This window comes from Saimiri boliviensis, chromosome 12, assembly GCF_048565385.1.
Source record: "Saimiri boliviensis isolate mSaiBol1 chromosome 12, mSaiBol1.pri, whole genome shotgun sequence".
In the NCBI taxonomy this organism is placed as follows: domain Eukaryota; kingdom Metazoa; phylum Chordata; class Mammalia; order Primates; family Cebidae; genus Saimiri; species Saimiri boliviensis.
In genome coordinates, this window is record NC_133460.1 from 4,000,622 (window position 1) to 4,026,675 (window position 26,054).

The following is a 26,054-nucleotide window of genomic DNA, read 5'->3' on the forward strand; positions in this document are numbered from 1 at the left end:
CACTGCTCAAGTAGCTGTCTTAGAGATTGAGGTAGGCAAGAAAGAAATGACCAGAAAAAGTGTTAAGCCCCGCATCCACAGAGGGTATGATAATCCTCGAGAAGAGTGCCTTTTTCTCTTGATTTAGCTGGCACCATTCAAGTGAAATAGGGGGAATTAGAAAGGGTGAAGTGACCTGTCTGTGAAGTTAGTGTCTTAGAGTGGAAATGAACAAGCATATTTGAATGGAAGCACCTTGGAAGGGTCTGTGGGACCCCCATTCCCACTCAACCAGACTGATTTGGTTTTGATCCTATCATTCCAGACCTTGTGTGTCATTCATCGATGACCAGGTTCTGGGATTCTGGGAAGGGAGAGGCATTTGACACAACCAATCTTTTTTTTTTTTTTTTTTTTTTTTTTTTAATGGAGTCTAGTTCTGTTGCCTAGGCTGAGTACATGATCTCGGCTTGCTGCAACCTCTGTATCCCAGATAGAAGCAATTCTCCCATCTGAGCTTCCTGAGTAGCTGGGATTACAGGCACAAGCCTCCGTGCGCAGCTAATTTTTTTATATTTTAGTAGAGACAGGGTTTCACCATGTTGCCCAGGCTGGTCTCGAACTCCTGAGCTTAGGTAATCCACCCTCCTCAGCCTCCCAGAGTGCCAAAATTCCAGGCATGAACCACCACTCTCAGCCGAAACAACAAATCTTAATGACATTTACTCATCTTTGCGTTTTTCTGTCTCTACAATCCCACTCCCTCCACTGTCATGGCTTCTGGAATAGGCTTTAGAATAAAAATGGGAACAGGATAGAAACCAACCATACTTTATGCATAATATCTGGAAGTGAACACCCTTTTTTAAAAAAAGGACTCGGATGTGAAGTCACTTGCTCAAGGTCCCATAACTAGACAGAGCTGATCCTTGAGTGTATGTTTTTGTTTTTTTCTAAACGAAGTCTTGCTGTGTTGCCCAAGCTGGACTTGAAACTCCAGGGTTCAAGTAATCCATCTGCCTCAGCCTTCCAAAGTGTTAAGACTACAGGCGTGAGCCACTGCACGCAGCCTGATCCTTAAATGTCTTAGGGCAACTTTCATGCTTGTTCACAGCATCCTGTGCCGTATTTGTTTGCCCTGACAGATACTTTTTGGGAGATATTTCGGTCTTATTTTACTGTGCGAAGCTGAGGTCCTTCCCTGAAAGCTGATCCTGAAATAGAGATTCCTATGTAAGTGACTTATCAAATGGGGTGCCCTCAGGAGGAAGAGAAGGGAAAGTAGGTCAGAGCAAAGGTGGGGGGTGAGGAGGCAAGATCTGAGCTGAAGAAAAGCGTCTACCTGATCCTGAGTTTCCTGCTGGAGTGGGTGCCACCTGGAGGCAAGCGAGTTGGCTCTTTAATGCCCACATAAGTGAAACATTAGATGTGGGCTTTTCTGAGGGGTGAGTGATACACCACTGAATTAAAGTGGCTTCCTCAGACGTGAGGCCAATTTGCTGGAGAAAGGAGCAGCTGTCTTGTTAGCAACCAACACTCAGAGCAGCTTGATGAATGCATCAGCCACTCAATGGGATCTACACGGTATTTTGATTCTTTGACGGTGTTTTGAAGGAACAAGGCTGGAAGAAATGGTTCGTCTGCATTATGAACCTTAAGCTCATCTCTCATCCTTTACAGTCCAATTTGTACGTGCTTTTCCCGTCTCCTTTCCTGTTTGCCCCCATTTTCCTTACAGTCTTTCTCATAGTTGGTAGATAAGCATATATTGGATTTCCGTCATTTGACCCTTCACACTGCGGAGTCTGGGAAGGTGAGGAACGTCGCATGGAGGACCTTCTCACTCAGACTCCAAAGTATACCTCTGGCAGAAAAAAACAATTGATTATACCAGGGTTGCACTGGGCATGTTCCAACTCCCAAGCCCTTCTGCCTGTGTCAAAGGTCACTGAGTGTAAATAGTCTAGATGAGGCTTCTCAGCGTGAACACTGATCCTCAAACAATGACTTGAAGAGATGTCTCTCTTCTGCGGTGCATCTGTCAGTGGAACTAACAGTCGGCTCCCTCTTGCCTGTCGTTCTTTGGAGACACCCTTCAGTCCTTCTGCTGATCAAAAAATAGTTTTTAATCAGAGATTATCCTTCTCTCTGGGAGGAAAAGCAGGTATAGGTCCAAGGGTAAAAGATGTGTTAAGAATGATAGTTTTTGAAGGAGTAATATATTCATGGAAGTCACTCCTGAGACCTGGGCCTTTACCCACTTAACTTAGAAGTACATAAACAGCGGTCAAAGGAAACGATACGTAGCTTCGGCACTGGTCTTTACTTCATGAGACAAAGCCTGACTGGTCCAGAGAAAAAGGTGTTAATAGGGTTGTTTTCAAGATACTTGAATTTGGCAAAACTGTTTCATAAATAGGATAGAAACTGCAAAGGCAAACTAAAATGCTTCACTTTGTTAAGTGATGTTATGGCATGGTGGTCCTTCAAAACAAATGTGCAAAGATGCAGACGGTTCATTTAAAAATTGGGGAAATGGTTTTACTGTGGCAATAATTTCCTCTTTGGGGGAGACGCTATCTTGGCAGTTTGAATGCATTTAATACAAGTGTAGCTCCCACCTTTTCCTACTGCATACTTTAATGGTAGATTCTTTAACACTGGGCATAGTTTCAACCTTGTGGAAAACCCAAGGTAACAATTTGGCAGTATTCTCTTCCAAGGCAGAAGAAAAATACAGCAGCACGGAACTATTCCTCAAAAATGAGCAGGCTTCTTTTCTCCTCAGGGTGACCTCTACCTTCAGCATCCAGTGGTTTTATTATGATTAATAAATTTCATTTCCACAGAGGAAAAGACACCATGTCAGCTCAAACTGAAAGCAAGGAGCCTTCTTTTCAAATGCTAATTTCTAAACACGCCCTCGTGTGACACTACAATTTAGACACAAGGTTATTAGGGAAGATGTGGACTTGAGTGCTATGTTTGCAGCAGATATGCCAAGCACGTCAGCAATCCGATGTCCTCAGAGCTGGCCACGCACAGCCCGGGGAGAGAGTGAGCAGCAATACCCGGGGCCTGTGCAGGAATGATGGGAAGGTGGCTTACGGTCGCCACGTTAGGACGTGACCTGTAATATGATCACCATGCCATGCATCCCTGGCCAAAGTGGGCGGTAGTGCAGTCAGATCATGATGATCTCCATGTCTCCACATTCCATCCATCAGGAATTTCGGAAGAAACCTTAAATGTGTCCACTGGACTCCACACACAGGAAGACTACGTTAATAGAAACGACGAGTAGTTAATCAAAACCAACTGACCAGCAGCCTAAATTCTTGTCTCCTTTGTTCAACCCTTGCTCTTTCAAACCAGCAGCCATTTACAGGTATCAAGTCTCCCACGTCTGTGCATCCATCTCTCCACTTAAATATAAACCTGTATCCATCGAATCCTATCACCCGCTGCTTAAAACCCTCCAGTGGTTTCCCACGGATCCTAGAATAAAATGCAAGCTTGCGTAAGCTGCCTCTGCCTCTCTTCCAGTCTTCATCTTCCTTTCCTTGGTTACTATGCTCCAGGTACACAGGCTGTCTTAATCATTCCTGCACACATGCATATCCATTCTCTGCTTAGTCTTGGCACTTCTTTGCCCTCCACCTCGATTTCTTTCATCTTTGATGTTTCAAATCAAATGTCTCTTCCCTAGAGACAAAGAGATGCTTCCTTTTTGAGTCAGAGTCTCACTCTGTCGCCCAGGCTGAAATGCAGTGGCATGATCTCAGCTTGCTCCGCCTCCCGGGTTCAAGTGACTATTCTGCCTCAGTCTCCCCAGTATCTGGGATTACAGGTGCCCACCACCACACCTGACTGATTTTTTGTCTTTTTAGGAGAGACAGGGTTTCACCATGTTGGCCAGGCTGGTCTCAAACTCCTAATTTCAAGTGATCTGCCTGCTTCAGCCTCCCAAAGTGCTGAGATTACAGGCATGAGTCACCACACCTGGTCTGACGGCCTTTTTTTCTGAGGGCATCTTTCAACTTAATCCCTACCCCTTCATGTCCTGTTGCAACTCTAACAATCTAATTTCCCAATCCACCTGATCATTTACCTTTTACCCTCCTGGAATGTGAGAGCCCCGTGGAGGCTGGAGCAGTGTCTATTTTGTCTGTCTTTCCATCCTCAGTGTCTAGCACCCACCCTGCCACAGTGCAGGTAGACAGGGGCCAGCCAATGACACTGCAGGAGAGAAGGCAGCAGACGAAGGAGTAAAGAGAGAAATGGAGCCTGGAAAAGACACTCATGCCCAGCATTACGATTCCATTAGCAGACTCTATCAGCAGAAAGATTCTTTCAGATATGCTCTTTGAAGATTCTGGGTCAGCTGCTCGCAGATACATTCAGAATCCTTCCAGACACTCAGAAGACAAGTTTCTGGGGATTCTAGAAATAGTGTATAATTTTTATATCGCTTCTGAGAGTTTGCTAAACACTGGCCAAGTTGCCATAAAACTCATCGAAACCCCTTAAGGGACAAACTAAAAGGCCCAAAAGAGAACTGCTTTCCTGGTTAATTCCCCGTGGCTTGCAACCATCCTGAGATCTCATCTTTTTGACCTTCAGTGATAAGTTAAAGCTGGGAAGCGACCTGAGGACCTGGGGAGAGCCAGGACTCGGGAAAAGAAGATGGAAGTTTGGGTTCTGCTTTTACGATGACCTTGCTTTCAGGACTTGGACAGAGCATGCTCTCTCTGAGCCTCATCTTCCTCATACGTAAAGTAGTAGTTTTCTCTCTGAGCCCTACCTAATTCAGGATGCATTCAAGAAAGCCAAGTGAATTTTAAGCCATCTACAGATAAAGGAGATTATGATACAGCTTTTTTATATGGTACTTCACAAACCAATCTCTTCCTCCCTGCCCAGACTTTTGGTCTGCAGAGGCAAGTGAAAGTTCCTATTCTAATATAATCACTTGCAGCTCTAGCAATCAAATGACAGATGCTTTTGGAGTAAGATCTATCTAATTTATGAGTTACAGATGTAGTTTAAATGGATACACTTGAACTTAAGGTCACATTGGAGCAAAATAAGTATGCACCCTGTTGAATGGGAATATGAACCCATGTTTGTTTAAGTGATTTGTCAAGTCTATTGAGACATGTTAGTAAGAAGTACTATGTACATCTAAGTCTAGTTGAAACAGCTGTACGCTAAGGAATGCAATGGGCCCATGTTGGCACTCCACACAAGGGTTTTAACACAGTTTTCTTACAGAGCCACAGTAAGAACACTGTAATTAATTTCACTAGATTTTGCTCCCTATTTTGATGAAGTGCTTTATGCCCTGAAAACTTTTATTCTTGCATTAGTATCATCCCTCCATGTTTCCCAGCCGAGAGATAGCGGGGGGAATCCCTGTGGAGCAGAAAGCTGAGTGAAATCCGCTCAGTACTCGGATGAACTTCACAAGGTAGCAAAGATAGCCTAAACAGACCAATTGCAGCAAGAAAGTGCATGGCCTTGTGCCCTTCCCAACACAGAGAAGGGCTGCAGAGTATCCGTTCAAAATGGGATGCCTCACCAGGGATCGATGAATGGCCCCGGTCTCTGCAATGCAATTAGGGGCGGCCGTGGCCCCTCATTATATTATGTCTAAGATACAGTCTGTGAAGTATTTGGGAAAAATGAATCCATGGAAGTCACACATCAACCACACAGCATGCCAACAGGGCACCAACCATGGTTCAGTGGTTCTAAAACCATGCTCTTTGGGGAGTCATGGTCTAGCTAAAGGGATGCTCTTTCACTTGCCTGTATAGGGTCAAATAAGATCTGAGCCTCAACAAGGCCCACTGAGTAGTTCTGGTGTCCTCCTCCCTGGGTGGGGTAGTATGGGGCACTGGGTAAGAAAGGGGTCATCAGAAGGTATCTCTTCCTGGGTTCGGGTTGATTCTCGTCCCGCCTGGATATTCATCCTGTTTCATTGCCCTCCTTTTTGGGGTTGGAGGACTTTTCCAAATGAAAAACAAATGACATGTTGAAGACAATCTTGTGGTTTGCATTGTTGCTGGTATCATTACTTATAGGGTTGTTGGCTTTTCCCCTGTCCAAAGGAACTGCATCTAGAACACACATTCCAGAGCAAGTGTTCTGTGTTTGGACAAAGTGCTCACTTTCAGCAATTCTCAGGGGCTGGAAAGGAGTCACAACCAGTATCAACCAGGAAAGGAAAGAACAGGACCGGAGGGGAGGATACATGGCTTTGGAGTTCTTCAGCACTGCCCCAGCTATTGATTTACTTCCTTCCCTCATCCAGCTACAAATCAATCCATTGTCAATCATTCAGGGTTACGGACATTTGTTTTCCAAGTCGACCATCTCGTACTCATCACTAAATGAAAATACAGCAAAACAGAATAAGATCTTACAGTTCTACTGAAAGAGGCTGTAAGTTTTTGACAAATGTCTTGGCAATTCTGCAACTGCAAAACTGACAGGTCCCCTCACGCTGTGGGGATTCTGTGGGGTCCGAATGGAGACAAAAGCTCTCACTTCAAAAGATAAAGAAATGTAGCCCAGAATATGGGACCCCACAGAAGGTCTGCCAAATTCCTAACTTAGGATATCTGGGTATATCTCTGAAATGTATGATCAGTCTCTTGCCATCATGCCAATAACCATTCACCAGACAACCAAAATCTCCAGTTTCAAATTTCAGAATCCTACAACTTTCAGGTTTTCAGGGCTGGCCTCCTCCCAGTGTGCATCCATTTGGAAAGGTACTGGGGTAACAATGGCCAAGATTTGAGGTTAACCTTCCAGGAGAGAGTCATTCAAGGAAAGGACAAGTTATCTCAGTCCATACATGGGGAGAAAGGTGCCAACCAGCCCTCCGCTTCCCCACAGAAAAATCTCAGAGGGTTTCTAGAACCTTAAACCATCCCGGTTTGCTGCAATATAGAAAAACTCTCCTGAAAGTATTAAGATGATAACTACCTGGATGTGATAGACAATTCAGAAAGCAATGGTTCACCTAGGAAGTGTTCCTGTTCACTTTGACTCCACAAGGGTCACCTGAGTTCTGAACTTAAGATCTGTGGGTCAGTTAGTGAACCTGGTGAATGTGTTCATGAGGGAGATACTCCCCTGTGGTTACTGTAACCTTCTCCTCCTAGTTGTAATTGGAGCATTTATTGGCCATGGGGGTGACCAAGCCCACTTATCCTCAAAGCTTCTCACAATATTTTAAGTTAGAGAAACTGACCCAGTCACTAAATATCTAGAACAGTAGTTCCCAGTCTTCTTTGGCACCAAGGACCAGTTTTGTGGAAGACAGTTTTTCCACAGACCAGGGAGGTGGGGAATAGTTTCAGGATAAAACTGTTCCTCTTCAGATCATCAGGCATTAAATTGTCACAAGGAGCGTGCAACCTAGATCCTTCACATGCACCGTTCACAATAGGCTTCACGTTCCCATGAGCATCTGAAGCTGCCACTGATTTGACAGGAGGTGGAGCTCAGGCAGTTAGGTATGTGAGGGATGGGGAGCGGCTGCAGATACAGGCGAAGTGTGGCTCGCTCACAGCTTAGCTCCTGCTGTGTGTCCAGCTGGGGACCCCTGACCTAGAAAATGAATAAAAATGTAGCAAAATCGCCAAAGATGATACAGGTAGAAGTGGAAGGAATGCTCGAAGATAAACAACATGGAGTCGTGTCTACTTGGCTCTGACATCTGAGTTTCTTTGCTGCTAACTTCCTTAGCTTGACTTTAAAGTGCTTATCTTCAGAAATCACACAGAACATTTTTCAGCCTTGTGTTTTCCCTGCCTCCCCTGAGAAGCTGGAGGGAAAGCATCTGAGCTCTTTAGGACCCTACAAGGGAAGCTATAGAACTTGCTTTTGCCCACGGATGCCCGTCATACACAGAACTGCGCCTACACAAATCCAACACCATGCCGTCTAAAACTCAGACCATAGCAAATCAGATTACATCATTCTTTCTCTCCCCAGCCAATGCAGTTTGAAACAACCTCTTCCTATTCTGAATCCCAACAGATTTGAGGGAAAGCAGAACAATAGTCACTCTTGAGAAGACACAGTGAGCTGCACTACTGGGGATGAAATTCTCTTACCCTAGACTGCTACCTCTAATACAGGAGCCACAGGCACATTCTCTGTAATGCAGAGCTCAAGGCCATCCTTCTCTTAGAAGTTCCGTTTCCCCTTTCTGGGTCGACTCCTGCTCTACCAAAGTCACTAAGAATTTGTACTGAACTTTAAAATCAGCATGGCATCCCAGCCACAGTTTACGCCACATGAGGGATAATAAATTGTATTCCTCATGAGATCTTTAATACCCTGCTGCGAAGCAGGGTTGAATGGCAGCCAGGGATTCCTCCGGGTCAGAATTTCTAGTGTCAAACCCCAACTCTATTACATCTTGCTAAGTTATCTCAAAGTTATTCTGAGTTGGTTGAGTCATCTATAGGTGGAGATGGTGATGGTGCATCTGATTGTACAAGGCTGTAGTGAGGGTCAGAGGAGGGGTTACTGGCTAGTTAGGAACCAAACAGGTATCAGTTATTAAGATTGAGAAGATTACAGCTATTGCCTCTTGTCTATTTTATGTGGGATCAGTGAGCCTCCCAGTGAAACCCCTGGGGTACATGTGTCAGAGCTACCCCTGAATTGGGTTGATGATCCGAAGTCTTAGGTACTGGCATCTCCCATCCTCAAAGCAAGCTGATCAAAGATTGAGACATAACAAGCAGGGTGAAAAGTAGGGAGGTTCTGGGCCCTGAACCCCAAGGAATGTCTCTCCACAGCACTAATACACACACTCCTTACCAGGAGACAACATTAAAATACAACATCAAGACACACTGACAACGTCCAGATTATTTGTCACTACGTTTTAACTCCTGGTGAATATCCCTCACCTCCAAATTACTGGTTATTAGGGACACACAAACTCTTCCAATATTCATTTGTGACAAATGAAAAATGTGGTTCTAAAATGGGATGGACAGAAATATCATGAAAGCCACAAATGTAGGACGCACGTCATTTTAAATTTTACAGTAAGCATTTTACAAAGTAAACAGGTGAACTCATTATTTTCTCCAGTATATTCAAACTATCATCACTACAATATATAACTCACATACAGTTGATAAATTTTACATAATTTTTGTACTGAGTTTTGGAAATCCAACATGCATTTTTTTACTTACAACTCATCCTGGTGAGGACTGGCCAGATTTCAAGGGCTCCAGAGCCACATGTAAACCCTACTTGAGCAAATCCCATTGTGTGCTCTTTTTACCATTGAGATAAAAAACGCTGGCTGGGCACAGTGTGCTTATGCCTGTAGTCATAGTACTTCGGAAGGCCAAAGGGGCGGGATGGTTGAGGCTAGGAGTTTGAGATCAGCTTGGGCGATAGAGCAAGACCTAATTTCTTCAAAACATTAAGATCTTAGCTGGTTGTGGTAGCACACGCCTGTAGTCTCACCTACTAGGGAGGCTGAAGTGGGAGGACTGCTTGATCCCAGGAGGTTGAGGCTACAGTAAGCTAAGATCAGGCTATTGCACTGAACTCCAGCCTGGATGACAGAGTGAGACCCTGTCTCAAAAAGAGAAAAGGTTCCTGATTGGTCAATTAGTGTGTCCCAAGGTGTGAGGTCTCGTCTATTAGAATTATCTGGGGCAACTTGTTAGAATGCAGATTTCCAGGCTCCCTCTCCAGATCTATGGATCAGAATCCCAGGGGCAGGGGAAGAAGAGGATACAATGGGCTCTGCGTTTGTAACAGGTGCTCCAGGTGACTTTCATGCCTTTCTCTAAAATCTGATAACCACTGTTGCATTTTTTTTTTTTAATTCTGCACCAATACAGCACTTTCCCACTTAAGCTAATTCAGACTACCTAGATATCTTTAATAATCACAAATTGAATGAACACTTTATTTTTATGGGGTATTGTTGTTGCATGTAGCAAGCCTGAAACTGCTTCATATACAGAAGGTTCTCACTAAGTATTTTTCCTAAGTTCCTCTGCTTATATACCCCCTTAGCTCCCTGTACTTCCCCTATTATAATACATACCACACTTTATTGAAAACAGACCAATTAGCCACAAATCAATTTACTGCATGACAACTTTGCTGAATCATCAAATCCCTAAAATTTGGGAAAGACAATTAGATGAGACTTGCTGAAGGATCAATTAGAGGAATGGCCAATTTGGAAACTACTTCTGAATATTAAATACTGCCTAAAGTTTTAATGCAGCTGCCAGGATGTGTAGGTAGAGAAGTGGGAATAGCAGAAAGAGGCTGGTGACACCCCGTTGTACTCCTGAACTTGCTAAATACTGCTTTTAATTGGTAACCGGGATAACAATCTGTCTGTCCCACGGGGGTAAGTCTGAACAGCTTTTGCAGATGTGTTCTTTGGCCAAGGCTTTTTTGTTTGTTTGTTTGTTTGTTTTGCAGACTCCTACCCTAACCCCACATGGCCATGTCCCATACTCATCAGAAACTGAGATGAAAATGTGTCCCCAGATTTGCTCCTCATGGGGGGTCCTGGCATGGTAGAGGGGACATATGTTTCTGTTAGTGCATCCCAGCCTCCACCTACACCCCGATACGCACACACTTACCCTGGAAAGTGAGGTGATAGCTGGGAGCTTTCCACTTGGACTCTGTGGCTAAAACCACTTTCAACCTGTCTGGTCATTTTCAAGGACTAGGATATTGTTAATTGATTTTCAGCCACTAACTTTCAGCAAAAAAAAAAAAAAAAGATGTCTGATGAATTAACCTAGAACACACTTGGCCTGTTTAACCCTCTGTCTTCCTTAATACAGAAGGTCCTTCCTGATCTGACATCTGCTCCCTCTATCCCCACATCTACACCGGTACTTTCAGCACATAGAACTAAACATAAGCCTGCTGCCTGAAGAGGACAGGCGAAGTTAAATAAACTTGCAGTGGAACCACTGCGAGAGAACCATTCAGTGCCCTTTGGTCCCTTCCAAACATTAACAACTTGGTCATCCAACTCGCAAATACTAGTTTTATAGGAGCAAAAGATAGCAGAGCTGGGGAAGGCAGGAGAGTTCCACCTGACGTCAGAAGGTCAAAGTTCCAAGGACGGACAGGCAGTGAGTGGAGGCAGTATGACCCAAAGGGAAGGACTCTGGAATCGAATGGACTCTAGTGTGACTGAGGGCAGGCTGCTAAATGTTTCTGGATCTGAGTGTATTTGTTTTTACTCTCTAATATAGGGATAACATCTACCTCATTGAGCTGCCATGCATGTATGTGTATACACACAAATATATACATAAACATATATATACATACATGTGTATGCATTGTATGTATGTGCAGTACACATAGACATGTCTGTATGTGTATTTACTGTACTAGCACACAGAATTTGCTCTGTAAATGACAGTTACTGTTAAACCCTGAAGAATTCAGCAAAGCCTCTACAAGGAACAATGACGTCAGGGATAAACGGCTTGCTGCTCCATGGAATTAACTGATATACCCTTAGAAGAAGAACAGGGAGTAGACAGTTGACAGAGTGGACCTTGTACCCTTCTATTCTGCCAATATGTCCCGTTTGTTCTCCCATCAAAACACAGCTTAAAGATGACCGCTGCTCACTGGCAACCACCCTACTAATCCAGGCTATTGTCAGCACTCTCTGAAAGGCTCCAAGCCCTCCCCCACCCCCACCATCGCCCTTAGATGCTATTTCTTCTGCTCTTTGCATATTGCGGTTTGATCTCCACAAAGCAGTCTATCTTACCACTGAAGTCAGATTACAACCCTTCCACCACTGCCTCCCCATCATTCTTAAAATCCCAAACATTTTCTGTGGCCTTCAAACCCTAACTTTCTCTGACCCCTGGCTAACCTCCCTAGATGTTATCTGTAAGCCACTCACCTGTACTCATATCCGTGGACCAACCTGGATGTCCGACTCCTGGACACCTCAAGTACGCCTCAACCACAGCGTCTTTGCACCTGCTGCATGTTTCTTGGGGTCACGCCTTCACTTTCAGATCCCCGCTCAAATGTTATCCCCTCAGAGGGGCCTTCTCTGATCACTGAGTCTACAGCAGCATCGTGCCTTACTTGACATCACCTCCCCTTCTTTTTGATTCATGATGATTCTTTCATAACGTACTCTGCGTGATATCTTTACTTACTCATATATGTGGTTTGGGATCTGTTCTCCGATACAGTGAAGGTCTTTGGATGAGGGCTTCTCTTGACCTATTTAATGCTATGTCCCCAGGGCTTGGAATGGTTCTTGACACCCAGCAAGGACTCAAGAGATATTAATCGACTGATATAAATTTCTAGTTGCTCATCAAAATAACCTGCTTTTCAGCCTCCGTTCTCACACCAGACCCTTCTTCTACAACCTTTTTCTACAATCACTAGCCCACCTTGGAAAAGTCCTAATGAATCACAGAGGGTGACCTTCGGTCTAAGAAGGGAAAATCTTTCCCCACTTCGTGCCATCTGTTGCAGAATCCAACTCATCAAAGGTTCTTGATGTTACTGAATGAAAAACTACTCAAGTGTGCAAGCTGGATGCATTAGGAGGTGTTCTTCCCTGTTGTTAAAAGCCTAGTCCCAAGTGGTACCCAACAGAGCACACTTTGGGAGCAGTGAAAACATAACTAATACCATTGTTGAAACCTCTGGGTAAGAAAATATCCTTGTAATTACAGTCTCTTAGACCACAAATGCTAATGAAAACGCCTATTGTATGTGGCTAGAAGAAGCAGACCAGATATGTTGGCACTCTCGACAAAAGACCCAAGTAAAAGGCATCACTTTTCTTTGGGAGACTGAAAGAAAAATCCTGAAATGCTGCTGTTCTGCTGCTTAGTGATTTTTATCTGTCTCTGCCCTAAGCCCCAGATACAACTGCCCATGTTTAGCCCATCCACCGTGGGTATCAATGTGACTATAACACCTCGTTATCAGAATTTCAGTTCTAACATCCATCAAGCCCCAGACGCTGAAATTTTAAGCATGTGGATTTTTTTTCTTACTCCATTTAAAAATAGAGAACTTGCCTTTTGTCAAACTAGTAGATAGCAGGATTTAATAAATCTGCCCTAGTAAATGTTTTTATAAGGAGGTGAGAACTCATTACACTAGCGCTATTTAGAATATGGGTAGTGGGCACAGCGGGTTTTGTCAGCATACAGGAGATGATGCCTTAGGAGGCTTTCATTGAAACCATGAGTTACAACCTTTGTTGACTGAGCAGTTTTGATATTTCATTTTCACTCCATGAGGAGGGTGGACTTGCTGGGAGATAATCTGACATTGGATTGGTATAGGTGTCTCCTTTTTCATGCTTCATTCAAAATTCAGAGTTCAAATGGAACCTTATGAAGCACACAACATATTAATATGGCCATCAAAGGAACAGGGATATCTCTCCCATTTTGAAATGCGATCAATAGCAGTTCCTTAAGAATTTACTGAGCAGCCCTCTGGACTAGGCAGAAGGAAACACCACACTCATGCGAACTTTCATTTTCTGTTGACTTGTTAAGAAATAGTGTATGCGGATCACTTGCTTACAAGGCAGGGTTGGTGAAGTCACGGGGCAAAATCAATATGTAACTTTCCCATGTTTGATCTATGATGTCCAAATACAACCTAACACATCCTGGAACGTGTGCAGGGGTTAACAGAAGGCAGAAGCTCTAGTGCACTGGGGCATCCTCACAGGATGGTTATGAACATTTATTTTATTATTTTTATTTTACTTTATTTTTGAGATGGAGTCTCGCTCTGTCACCCAGGCTGGAGTGCAGTGGTGGGATCTTCACTTACTGCAGCCTCTGCCTCCAGGTTCAAGTGATTCTCCTGCCTCAGCCTTCCGAGTAGCTGGGACTACAGACACGTGCCACCATGTCCAGCTAATTTTTTGTCTTTTTAGTAGAAATGGGGTTTCATGGTGTTACCCAGGATGGTCTCGATCATCCTGACCTCATGATCTGCCCACCTCAGCCTCCCAAAGCGCTGGGATTACAGGCGTGAGCCACCGTGCATGGCCGGCCTGCCTATGAACATTTTAAATTAACATTATTTCCCACCCCTACCTCCCATCCCAAGCAGTCTCCCCTTTGGTTGCATGCTCCATTCCACTAAGGCTCTGAAAATGTTAAACAACTCTTGTATTGCAGGAATATCCCCCCACCACTCCAGCAATGCAATGAACCATCACATCTAGCACTGGGCATTAGTAATATGTTAAGGATGTTGCCACGTCTCACAATGAGAAGCAAAGATATTTGAGTCTAGGGGTTAAGGGGGAAATTGCAGGACCATCATCAAAGGGGTTTCACATAGAGTATGCCATTGCTTTAAAATGTCAGCATGCGTCATGCATACCTCTTGAACTCACCAGGTAAGACGTTAAAGCGTTATAAAGGCTGAGGACAACTACATAAATAAAACTGACCCTGCCTTCTAGAACAGAGGGCTAGGTGCATGTTCCTAGCTCTCTGGGCTTCCTTTCATTCATTCTCACTAAAGGCAGTAAATAGTGAAGCATTGGCAAAGAAGCCTTTTTTTCCGGCACCATTGATAAAAGCTAACAGATGAGTGCTTTATCTGTAAGGTTCAGTTTCATGTGTGTGTGTGTGTGAAGGTCACGGCATGCTCCGTTATGTAGGGATAAGTTGCAACGTCCTCCCTCGAAGGCTGAAAACAACACATTGGCAAGATTCTCTAGGGATTGTTTTGGTCATAGTTTAGGCTTAAAAAAAAAATGAGGACAAAAGGGGAAAAAAAAATCTGGTGTTCAGGCACTCACCTATCTTGGCATTTAATTCCATACTAATGAAAGTACAAAGCAAACTGTTCTGAACCACATCAAAGAAAAAAGACAGGTGTTATTTTGACGGACATACCATGCAACGATGCAATTTCCGTGTGCCAGTTTCCTGGTTTCAAAACCAAAATACTTGGTCTCTCTAACTTCTGCTACTTGAGAGACGTTTTATAAGAAAGGAAATAGAGGATCTTTGGCTGATAGAATGAAGATCCCCTTCTTATAAGACAGAGATAATTATATTCCCGAATGCCTCTAGCTTTGTAAATTCAGTCTTTTACAGCCTCTAATATTCCATAAAGATCCCAAATAATTCACATACCAATCTCTATGAACCCAGACATAATACGTCAAAATACATGGAAGTCACAAGTCTGTGTACCTCATCTCCCTGTTCCTTCTGTTACCATAAGAACACTGATTATACCAGGAGACTTTCTTGTGGATTCATTCAACATATTTTTACTTTGCTGGACTATGTATTACTAAAACCAGAAATAAAACATCAAAGTTAGCAAAATGCCTAATGTCATCTTATACGGCAGAGCCTCAAGGCTTCAGCTGTACTCCAAAGATACAAGCTCTTTTTTTTTAACTAAACTTTCTAGAGTGACCAACTGCAGCATGTGAAGAAGAAAAAAAAAAAAAAAAAAAAAAAAGGATACTGAGAGTTGGATGGATGCATCAAGAAGTAGCAATGTTTGTTACCTGCAGAGGTGTTACAAGAAATTTCATCTGCTGCAACGAAGACGAACTGATTTCTGGAAGAGAAGATAAAATTCACAATACTGCTCGCTCAGGGGGAAATGTGCTCTCTGCCAATTGGTTCGATGTGTACAGATGAGGGGAGGGAAGGGTGTTGCGTGTGAATGGATATTGAAAGGAAATGTGCTGATGTACCTCAGACTTAGAGAGTTTAGAAAGATCATGAAATAGGCATGCAGGGAACTCTTAAAGTCATGATAGTGTCAGACTATGGACCATGTACAAGCTGTTGCACCAAATATTAATACTACGTGTTACCAAAACATGCCAGGATATGTTTCTAAGGCTAAAGCATTTCAAATTGTGCTTATATGAATTTCTATGCTAAAGAGATTACTTTGTAAAAAAAAAAAAAAGACTACTGATTAAGAAATAGAGTACACTACAGCTAGCTAGGAAAATTATAAAATTCCAGACTTACAGTATCAACAAAAATTAAGAAAAAGCACTGTCATTTAAGAAGACAGTTTTATGTGGTGATGTGTTATAGATAATTCCTCATCAAACTAGGCTTGCTACCTAAAGCTAAGAAGTCATCAATTGAAATAAACCCTATCTGTCTCAATTATTTTTAATGATGCAGTATTAAAAAGAATGAAAATAGAAAATGCTACTTTACTTTGATTTAGTAAATCCAGAAAGACGATAAAACTCTCTTAAGATGTTTCCACCTGAGACATTTCCACAATGTAATGTGTTCTAATTCAGAGGTACGACTTACTCCTCTGGAAATAAGGTCGTCTGTGTCGGGCAAACTATAAAAATGGCCCACCGAGACTGGTTAGGTTCTTAAATGCCTCAATAGCAGCAGTACCGAGGCTTTGAGTTTTCATTGCTTAGATTTTTACCATGCCTGTGGATCAGCAAGAACCAAGGTAAATGTATTTTTTTTTCTTAGTGTGGCTGGTTTTGTTCATATGTTTCAATGCCTCAAAAGTAGTGATTGAGCATTTCTCAAAACATCTTAAGAAAGTTTTACTGTTGCAAGAGGTACACCCTGGAATATAAATAGAGCTGCCCTTTGAATATTCTCTAGAATTTCGCATTCAGTTAAATTCTAGTCATTTTTACACCAATAAAATATATACAAATTATACATGCATTGAGAATAATATTTTTAGTATTTTTCTCCTACATAACAAGCCACAACTAAGTTTATCACTTATGACAATATAAGTTAACTTCCACAAGATTTTTTTGCTGTCTTTTTATTCTGACAGACTTTTTCAACCCTGTGAATATCTGGCCCCAGATTCTCCTTTTGAGGAGCAATACGATTTAAGATCCCCAAAAACAAGGGAGATACTTTGGTTGAATATTTGGTTTGACTTACTCACCTGTGACTTATTCAAGGGGCAGTAAGACATGGAATTCCTAACTACCGGTATGGTATTCTGGTGTGCACAGACCAAGCACTTATAAGGACCTCTATTTACAGAATGCTCCCAAGAAGGCTACCATAACCAAGAATGGTGACCTTGTTTTATCCAAAGGGGCAAGCTCTTTGGACTAAGCATTCACATATCTATGGCAGGGGAGTGGGGCAGCTTTACCCAATTTCTACTCCCTAATCCTAAAGCCAGGGCCGCCTGGTGTTCCATTTCTGTGTTTTCTGTAAGGAAGTGTCCAGTGTGCTAGACATGAGGAAAAGCCGCTTGGAGATACCCAACACAGATGTAAAACTGTGATTGACTGAGTAGGGAACTTTTAAAATGTAACCTACAAGTGTGATTAGAAACAGCCCTGTAAGAAACTAGCCTTGTTTTTAAAATTGTTTCAGAATTGATAGTAAGATGGTGTCCTTAAATGCTCTTTTTGATACTGGGCACTTAAGCTACCCTTTTTCCTTCCTCCCTTACCTTTTCCTTCCATTATCTCCTTTCCTTTCCCTTCATTCTTCTCTCTTCCTTTCTTGGCAACCTACGTGTATTGATTTTTTATTTTTATTTTTTACCCATGGTCTCTTTTGTTTCGGAACAAAAGGGACTATTCCCTTTGACAACTTGCCCTCTTCGGAAGAGTGGGTTCAGATTACTTCTATGAATTCACATCTACCTCAAAGCACAAAGAGCTCTCTGTCATAGTGATATTTAAAAGAATATGCCATGGACTCTGCAGCAATGCCAAAAGGAGTTAATGGCTACCAGGTAAGTATTTTATTTTTTTGATGTATCCATTCTGTAACTACTTGGTTTTTTTAATCCACATAATCCCATTACATTCCAGAAAGGTCACCCTAATGCGTCAGAAAAGTGCCTTTCTGCTGAGCTCATTAATTCTAAGAATTCAACTGGTGTGATTACTACTTCCCTTGAACTATGTTTTCGTCAGTTGATAAGTGCAATTAACAGGAAATGTCTGTAAAATCAGAGATTGGCTCTGGGTGGTCCACATGTCGGGCCAAACAGAAGAATTCTTGTAGAATTCTGGGGGGAGATGTCACGTAGGTGTCTATATCCACTGAGTTATGTCATTTTATATATAGCTGTTGCTCTCACCTTGAACTTTAAGACAGTTATCGATTTAGAGGACCCATAAATGGATCATCTGACTTTCTCTTAAGCCATTTGCCCCAAATGCCTAGAGACATATGATCAAAGAGATGAATGTCTCTGCTATATCCAAACAAATTAAGGAAAAGTTAAAAGATGAGAACAATGCAGGTATATTCTCGACAGGGGGGCTACCTCTCAGGGGAAGGCTGGTGCCAGGGTCTTCTTATGCAAATCTTAGTGTGTGTTTTCTCTCAACACAGACTCATGGATTTAAATTTCAAAATGCACCTGATTTTCCACAAACTGGTCTGTTCCTTAGCTGTAGTTTGATAAAGCAAGTCTGGCTGAGTTGTTCTCAACCATGGCTGCACATTGTCAATAATTGGTGCACTTCTAAACATTTCTGGTTACCAAGCTACACTTAAGATCAATTAAATGGCAACCTCTGAAACTGGGTCTCGGGCATCAGCAATTTTTAAATACTTCTAAATGATTCTGATGTGTTAATGTTCCTTCTCTGAAAACCACTTGTTGAGTTGAATGGTCCTCACCTTGGCTGTTCCTTAGATTCACGGAGGTTGAAAGAATGCCAGTGATGGGACCCGCTCCTGTGAATTCTGCTGTAAGTGATCTGGGGCAAGGTCTGGAAAGCAGTTCACAAAATGTTCTGTACGTGCCTCTAATATGTGGCCGCAGCTGAGAATCAGTGGTATGGCACCAAGGCAGAGTGACTCAAGGAAGTCGATGGAAGGAAGGGATTCACGGGAGTTGAATCACTGAATCTCTTCCAACTTTTGTTTCTATTTGTGCAACTTCTATTTGGCCATGCGGCTTGCCTTTGGGGCAACCCAGCTACTTAGGTTTTGGACAGTGCAACCACAGAAACCTGATAAAATCCAAGAAATGGTACTTCTAGTTTCTAGATGCCTCTTAAGAGAGTTGACTTTAAACCTCAGCCTGAAAGAGAAACTGCCTTACAGTGGCCCTGTCAGAGTCTCAGTACTTGAGTTCTTACTCGTTCTTCTTCCTGGACCATTTCTTAGGGATTTACGCACGATCATCTTTGCTTGAGCTTTTTCCGTTTTTCCCTTGAGTCTGCCTCTAATTTTGTCTTTACGCGTTCTGTCTTCCAAAACCCCTTCCTATATTCTACCTCTCCTTCTCCAAAATTTCTCAACCTTCCCTGAAGATAAGAATTGCCTAGAATGTTCAATAAAAGCATAGATTCCTGGGTTTCCACTCTGACTACCTGAATCACAATTTCCAGGAGAGGCGTCTGGTAATCTATACACTTATTAAGAACCCAGGCCTACCTGCTGATCAGCTCAAGGTGGGCACCATTTTCACCGTGCTACAGGTAGTAGGTGCTCCTGTGAGGGAATCACGCCTCCTGCTACTTCTTACCTCGAAGTTTGGGCAACTTTGCTGAGAAATCGGCAAGTTTATTCCCATTTTCATTTCAAAGCTCACCTGTCCCAGGAAGACTGTTTTGAATTGGGAAGGCTTGTGGGTATAGGAGAGGAAGGATGACTAATTGATGAAAAATGAGGAAATGGCCAAATGGAGTTTAAAGGAGAAGGCTGTGTTTGTCTTGGCTCATGGGAATGTTGATTGCAAAGGCTACTTATCTAACATTTATCTAGGACTGCAGGTTGCCAAGTGTATACCTATGTATTTAATTTTTTTTAATAACTCCTCTTTTTATCTTTGTAGATGAGGAAACTGAAGTATGGAAAAGTTACATGATGTGAGGAAGTTGTTAAGTGGTGGAGGTGAAACCCGAACACAGTTGGCTTTTGGTCAAGACCCAAGCTTTTACTTTGTAAGGTTCTGGTTGGGAACACTCATATAGGGAGTATTTAATCAACAGTGGGGTGTGATGTCTCCATGGAGTAACTTCTTAATATTCTGAATCTTCAGTTCCTCAGAAGTAAAATATTTGAATTCCTCTTTGAGTATAATTGAGAGAATTAAAAATATATTCTGCTTTAACAATAACTTGAAGATAAAATGGCATATAGCATGATCTTTCTCTTTTCACTCTTATGTCACCAGGCTGTTCTTTTAAGATGGTTTTTGTAGACCAACCGTCTAGACTCTATCTGCTTCAGCTGGTGGTAGATTTAAATTAGTCCTGTGGATTGCCACAAATCCCCCTCATAGCTCACGTTTTTTCCTTAGACTAAATCTCATCTCTTTGCAATATTCCTTGCTCTGAAAAACTACCCATGGCTAAGTTCTGAGTCACATTAAAATGGTAGCCAGCCCATGTTGCTGGAGGGGACACGATAGGCTAGATAGAAAGTCGCAGAATAAACTTTTGGTGCAGGCAGGTGGGATGTGAATGTTCCCCATGTCAAATAATAAGGGTTTTAAGTTGTATTGGTAAAGAATCTGGTCACCTCTCATTCTTTGGCTTCTTAATTCTGTTACATTGCTATTGTGACATAGAACTCAGGATGGATATTCATTCATGGCAAGATTCTTCTTGTATCCAATGCTATGAATATTCACACACACACATACACACACACACACACACACACACACACACACACACACACACACACAGTATTTACAGCCTTCCAAGGATGTCTGCTAGGCAATCCCTACAGCTGAGGAGTTGGTCTTGTGGCCTGGTAGGTGGCAGCCAAGATGCTCCAAGATGATAGTGGCACAAAGTCCCATTCCACCTGTAGGTACTGGGATATCGGTTGTTTATAAGGCAGAGGTTCTTAACCCTGACTGCCCAGCCAATACTTTTGAAATAAAAAAATATTCATCTGGGATTGTTCTTTAAATAAAATACTAATGACCAGGTCCATACCCAGTCATTTAAGTTTAGCATCTTTCAGAGTGGTTCCCATGCACAAATATGCCTGAAAAACCCCTGGGGGCGATTCTCATCTGTCAACCAGCATGAAGAACTCAAATCTCACTGTATGAATACCTCTAAGCATATGTACCTTGCCTCTGTGGGAAGCAGAATTGTCTTCTGGGTTTAAACTAAACTGCACTAGTGTTGATCTTGACATTTTATATGTAACATTTTAATTGCGAATTATATTCCAATCATAGTACTTACTAATTGTTTTATCATGCTTACCAGGATGCTTCCTTTTTTACATATAAAATTAAGGTGGAAATTCACAATAATCAGTTTATCCTTGTTCATCTTAAAGTTGCTAGAAGTGCCATATGGAACTCAGCCGTGAGTGTTTTCTGAATATTAAACAATATGCAGATCTGACGCACCTACTAAAATTCTTATTGCCGATCTTATCAAATAGTTGACTCATATTCATTAATTCAATCCTTAGATTGTAAATGAGGGGCTTGCCACATATCAGGTACTGAGCTAAGTCTAAGGGATCTGATGCTCATAGCCTCTTAATCATTGGAGTATCTTGGACTTGCCTGTCTGGAAGCTCATGATCAAATTTACATTTGTTTTATTGTCGAAAAAGGAAGGTTGCTTGCAATCGGTATTTTGCCTCCTTCCCACATCCAATACTAACACTGTACTCCGGAATGGTACAAATCCCATTCAGATTCACATTGTTGTTGTGTTTGTTTTCCCTGCCCTGTTACTTTTATTCATATTTTAGTATTGTGTCATACGTGCTTCAATACACTGTGGCAAATTGTAGAAAGAGACCGGGTATGCACAGACATGTAACCGGATTGACTGTAGAAAGCTCTCACCGGTTCTACACCTAGCCCTTTTTGAAAGGGAGAACATAGGAAAATGTACTTAAAAACATTTCATTCAGACACAGTTCCTATTGCTCACATTATACACATAAAGAAGCTTAAACAGAAAGGAGATAAAGGGCAATGAATCTCTCCCCAGTTTGGATATTCTACCAAAAAAAAAAAAAAAAACCCAAAAAACTGAGTCTTGGAAATTCAAACCCAAGAGCATCTCCATTACCTGGAGACCTTGAAAACAGTTCACTTCTATCATTTTACTTTCTTCAACATTTAAATTCTCCCCAGTTCCCACTGGACTTCTTGTCTAGGCTCTGGTGAAATGAAAGCAACCATGAATCTGGAAACCATGCCTTGTTGCATACAAGCTGTATTCCACTAGAAAATTCACTTCACTTTTCTGGGCCTCAGTTTCTTTACTTGGAAAAATTGAGATTTAAAAATAGTAAATCCCCGTCCTGGACCTTTTGTACAGGTTGAATGAGAAATGAATGTGAAATCATTTTTTTGGTAGAAAATACTGGCGCTATTTTTTTTTTTGGGGGGGGACTCACAAAGGAAAGTCTACTGCTCTCTCCACCCAAAGAAGAGGGCAGGCAATTGATTTTACAAAAATCCAAGGCAGTGATACTTAGAAGGCTGCATTTAAACTGGGAGACTGGCCATTTCTTCTACAAAGCAAATGCAGGCATGGTGGCCTAAGTTGCTCCATGGGCAGAAAAAAATCATGAATATCCAAGGCACAGGGTGTGAACGAGGAAGATCAGATATTTGATCTCATGGTTCCTAATTTTTCCCCCAACCTATTGTGATGTATCTAGGGCAGAAGTCAAGATTTAAAAATGGAAACCAAGAACAAATATATTTGGTCAAAAAGTATTCTAACTCATAAAACCCAATCCCACAGGAAACTTCTTGTTTTTTCACACAGGAAGAAGGCACAATACTCCCATAGTCCAAAGCTGCTGCTCCTGATACCCTGAGTGCTACTAAGTGACAGGATATCTTGGCGGGGGGGGGGTGGGGGGGCTTTCCGTTGATGACGGTTACTAATTCTCACAACAACCCAACGAAGTAATGATCATCCCTTAAGCCCACTTTATAGATGAGGCAGTTAAAGGTCAAATAGCTTCAGGGTTAGCCTGCCCAAGTTATCTCATGTAAATAACCTCAGAGATTCCGACCCAGGTGTCAATCTCAATCTGTAATCACATCATGTATATCAACAGCAATGATTTGCTAGCGTATGTCTTTATCAGAGCTGGTCCAATGAGTACAAAAGATCCTATTTCTATTCCTGTCACAGCCACCTACAAGTCCTGGGATGCTGAGCAAGGCACAGGTTCCCAGAAGGTTAGCGTTACAGTGTGTCTTACAGATTGCCTAGACTAAAAATAATCTTGGACTTTTAAATGCATTTAATTTAATGTACTTGCTATTGCTTCTATATATTCACTGTAAATACTAGCATATTTTCTAAAATGTCTGTCAATCTCAGAGTTATTGATAACATCTGTACCACCTCTTTCAGTTTATAAAGTAATGTTCACCTTCATCTCTGATTCTAATTAGTACCATGTTTTCCACTTAGCATAGGAAAAAACTGAGCATCTATAAATTAAATCAAATGGAACTTTTTCAGGTACTTCTTATGTTAGTGTGAATCTGTTATGTAATTACAGACTTGATGTTAGCATAAATAACTGTTAATGGTCATGGATCTTTTGGGGTTAAGAAAGAATTAACTGTGGTCCTGGGCCAGGTGAGGGAAGAAGTCACAGTGGAATTGATGGGATGCCCAACTGTTGATAGCTTCCTTTCCCATTGAAGAAGGGAGAGTACAGAGACAATGGTAACCAATTTTCAAAGACACGTGCTCTTAAATTTTGCAAGGTTTGTGGCAGAAGAACTGTCGGCCAACATTATTATATATCTGGGTAGAACAGAAGCTTGTTCTCTAAAGTGGGGTTTCTCAAACTTCACACCAGTCATTCTGGAACCTTGAAAGTACAGGTTCAGGTTCAGCAGGGTAGGGTGGCATTTGGGATTCTACGGTCTCACAGGCTCCTGGTGAGGCCAACGGTGTTGGTCTGGAAACCATACTTTATATAGAAAGGCTCTGCGGGCTTTTTAGATGATCCACTCAAATCTTGAAATTTCAAAAGAGAACAAGTTAACCACTTTTTTTTTTTTCGGTTTGTTCATTTTGTAAATTTGGGAGACAGAAATGAAACAAAAATAGCAGAGGAGCTGGTATTGCCCAGGCAGAATTAGGGAAGTTCCTCCTCTCCCGCTACTTGGACTCATCCTCTGTTGAGTAGTAGCAGTCCAGAAACGTTCTAACAAGGAAGAAATGGTGGAAAAAACAAGTTCTTCATCTCCTAATACATTCTAAAATTTTATAGTACAGAATTTAAATCATAAAAGGAGACAAGAATTTGACAGGATGCTACAAGCATCTAACAGTCATAGGGTTTTTTTTTTTCTCTTTAAATTCCAGGTTCCCAAAAGCTATGAGAACCACTGTGTCAGCTTATTAGACATGTGGCATAATTCTATAATCAGGCCAAAGCATTTCCATTTAAATGATTGGGATAAATAAGAGAAGAATATTTGGCTTTGACTGTTTCAGTTCTCAGAAATCTGTTAATCTATTTGAACAGTCACATATCATAAGGCAGCAAGAATTAGCTTGGGAAAAAAAGTGACTAGTGACTTTTTATAGGGATTCTCCCGAGTTTTTGCCCCACAGACTCCCATCCCCTCAAATTCCGATGGGGGTGCCCCTATTCTAAATGTTTTATATGTTACAGATGAAATGCATTACGGTTTTGAGGAGCATCTAATTCCAGAGGAACCAAACATTGTAATTTACCCTAAGGAGGAAATAAGTCATTTCTGTCCAGTGACTGCTTACATGTATGTACTACACACAAATGTGGAAAAAAAATTAGAGGCCATATTGAAATAGAAATCGATTCTTCTGGAAAAGAATTCAACTTGTGATCATGAGTACAGAGTCAGAATTTGCTTTGATAACGTTAAAGGCAATATTAGATATTTTTAGTGAAAGATTCCATCTTGATAGTATACTATCCATAGTATACTACCTAGTGACAAAAAAGCAAGGCAACCAAGTGGAGGGGTTTAATTTTTATTGCCCCATCCACAAATGCTTCATGAGCTAACATTGTATGTTCTGCTTTACTGGATTGCTGTCTTAGGGAAAGTACGTTTTGTTTTGTTTTGTTTTAATAGAAATGGCTCATCTGCAGGCTTTGGGTGTATATTCTCAACAGACCTACATCTGGAAAGCGTTAGGCTTTCCCAACCTGCCTCTAAACCCTTCACGCCTAAAGGGCCCTGATGCTGCTGCTGCTGCTGCTACTGCTGAAAAGATAGGCTTTACTCGCTTTTTTGTGGCCTATCAAGTCAATGGTCTGCGACCTAAAAAGTGTGTAATTAGGCCATGACATGACCAAAGGAGTTGTTACACCTTGTCTCGTCACTGGCAAAAGTGTCTACCCACGTGGCTGTGACAGCTATGGTCTATTGGGCTTGAAAATTCCTTTAATCTCTCCCCAACTCCTTGTTGGTCCAGTCTGTTGACTGTTACAGGATTGGTTCTTTTAAAAAACTGATTCAATTACATATTCATCCAGTAGTGCATAACAGTTGTTATGAAGCCATTCTAGATTATGGACCAAAGGCAATTACTTCCTGAGAGAAAAACTTGAGCACTTTCTCTTTTAACATACGTGTGTGGATGACTTCTATAAGCTAAAAATGAGACAAACGTGGCAAATATGTCCATCAGTTACAGCCGTCTTACTTTTCAGTTCTGAAAGCTTGGCATCCATAAACCCAATTTTCAAAAATTACAGTGGCTCTGCCATCAAACGCTGAGATGTACCTTCCCTTCCTCACTATTTCAGAGCCATCTCCATTCTTATCAAATGAAATTAGTGACAGTCTCTACAGAGCAGATCAGGATAAAATAGAATTTTCTTAGTTATCCTAATATTTCTGGAGAATATACAATCCTAATCCCTTTAGGAGAAGCACTGTTTTACATATTTAACAGTGTTTATATATACATATATGTCACAAGTATTAAAGTTATCTGGCATGTGTCCTTTGTAATAGGACTCTCACAGGCAAAGTGTACGTGTTTCTGCTTAGCTGCTCTAAACCTGTCTAGGACAACTGGTTTCACTTTCTCT

The 26,054-nt window shown here is 41.8% G+C and overlaps 1 protein-coding gene across 1 annotated transcript in view; it reads right to left on the bottom strand.

Moving 5' to 3' along the window:
* RBFOX1 (RNA binding fox-1 homolog 1) overlaps positions 1-26,054 on the bottom strand; it is a 2,539,409-nt gene that overhangs the window by 946 nt on the left and 2,512,409 nt on the right. The window contains 1 exon segment of the mRNA XM_074383161.1: positions 15,569-15,621. Coding sequence (XP_074239262.1) covers positions 15,569-15,621 — 53 coding nt within the window.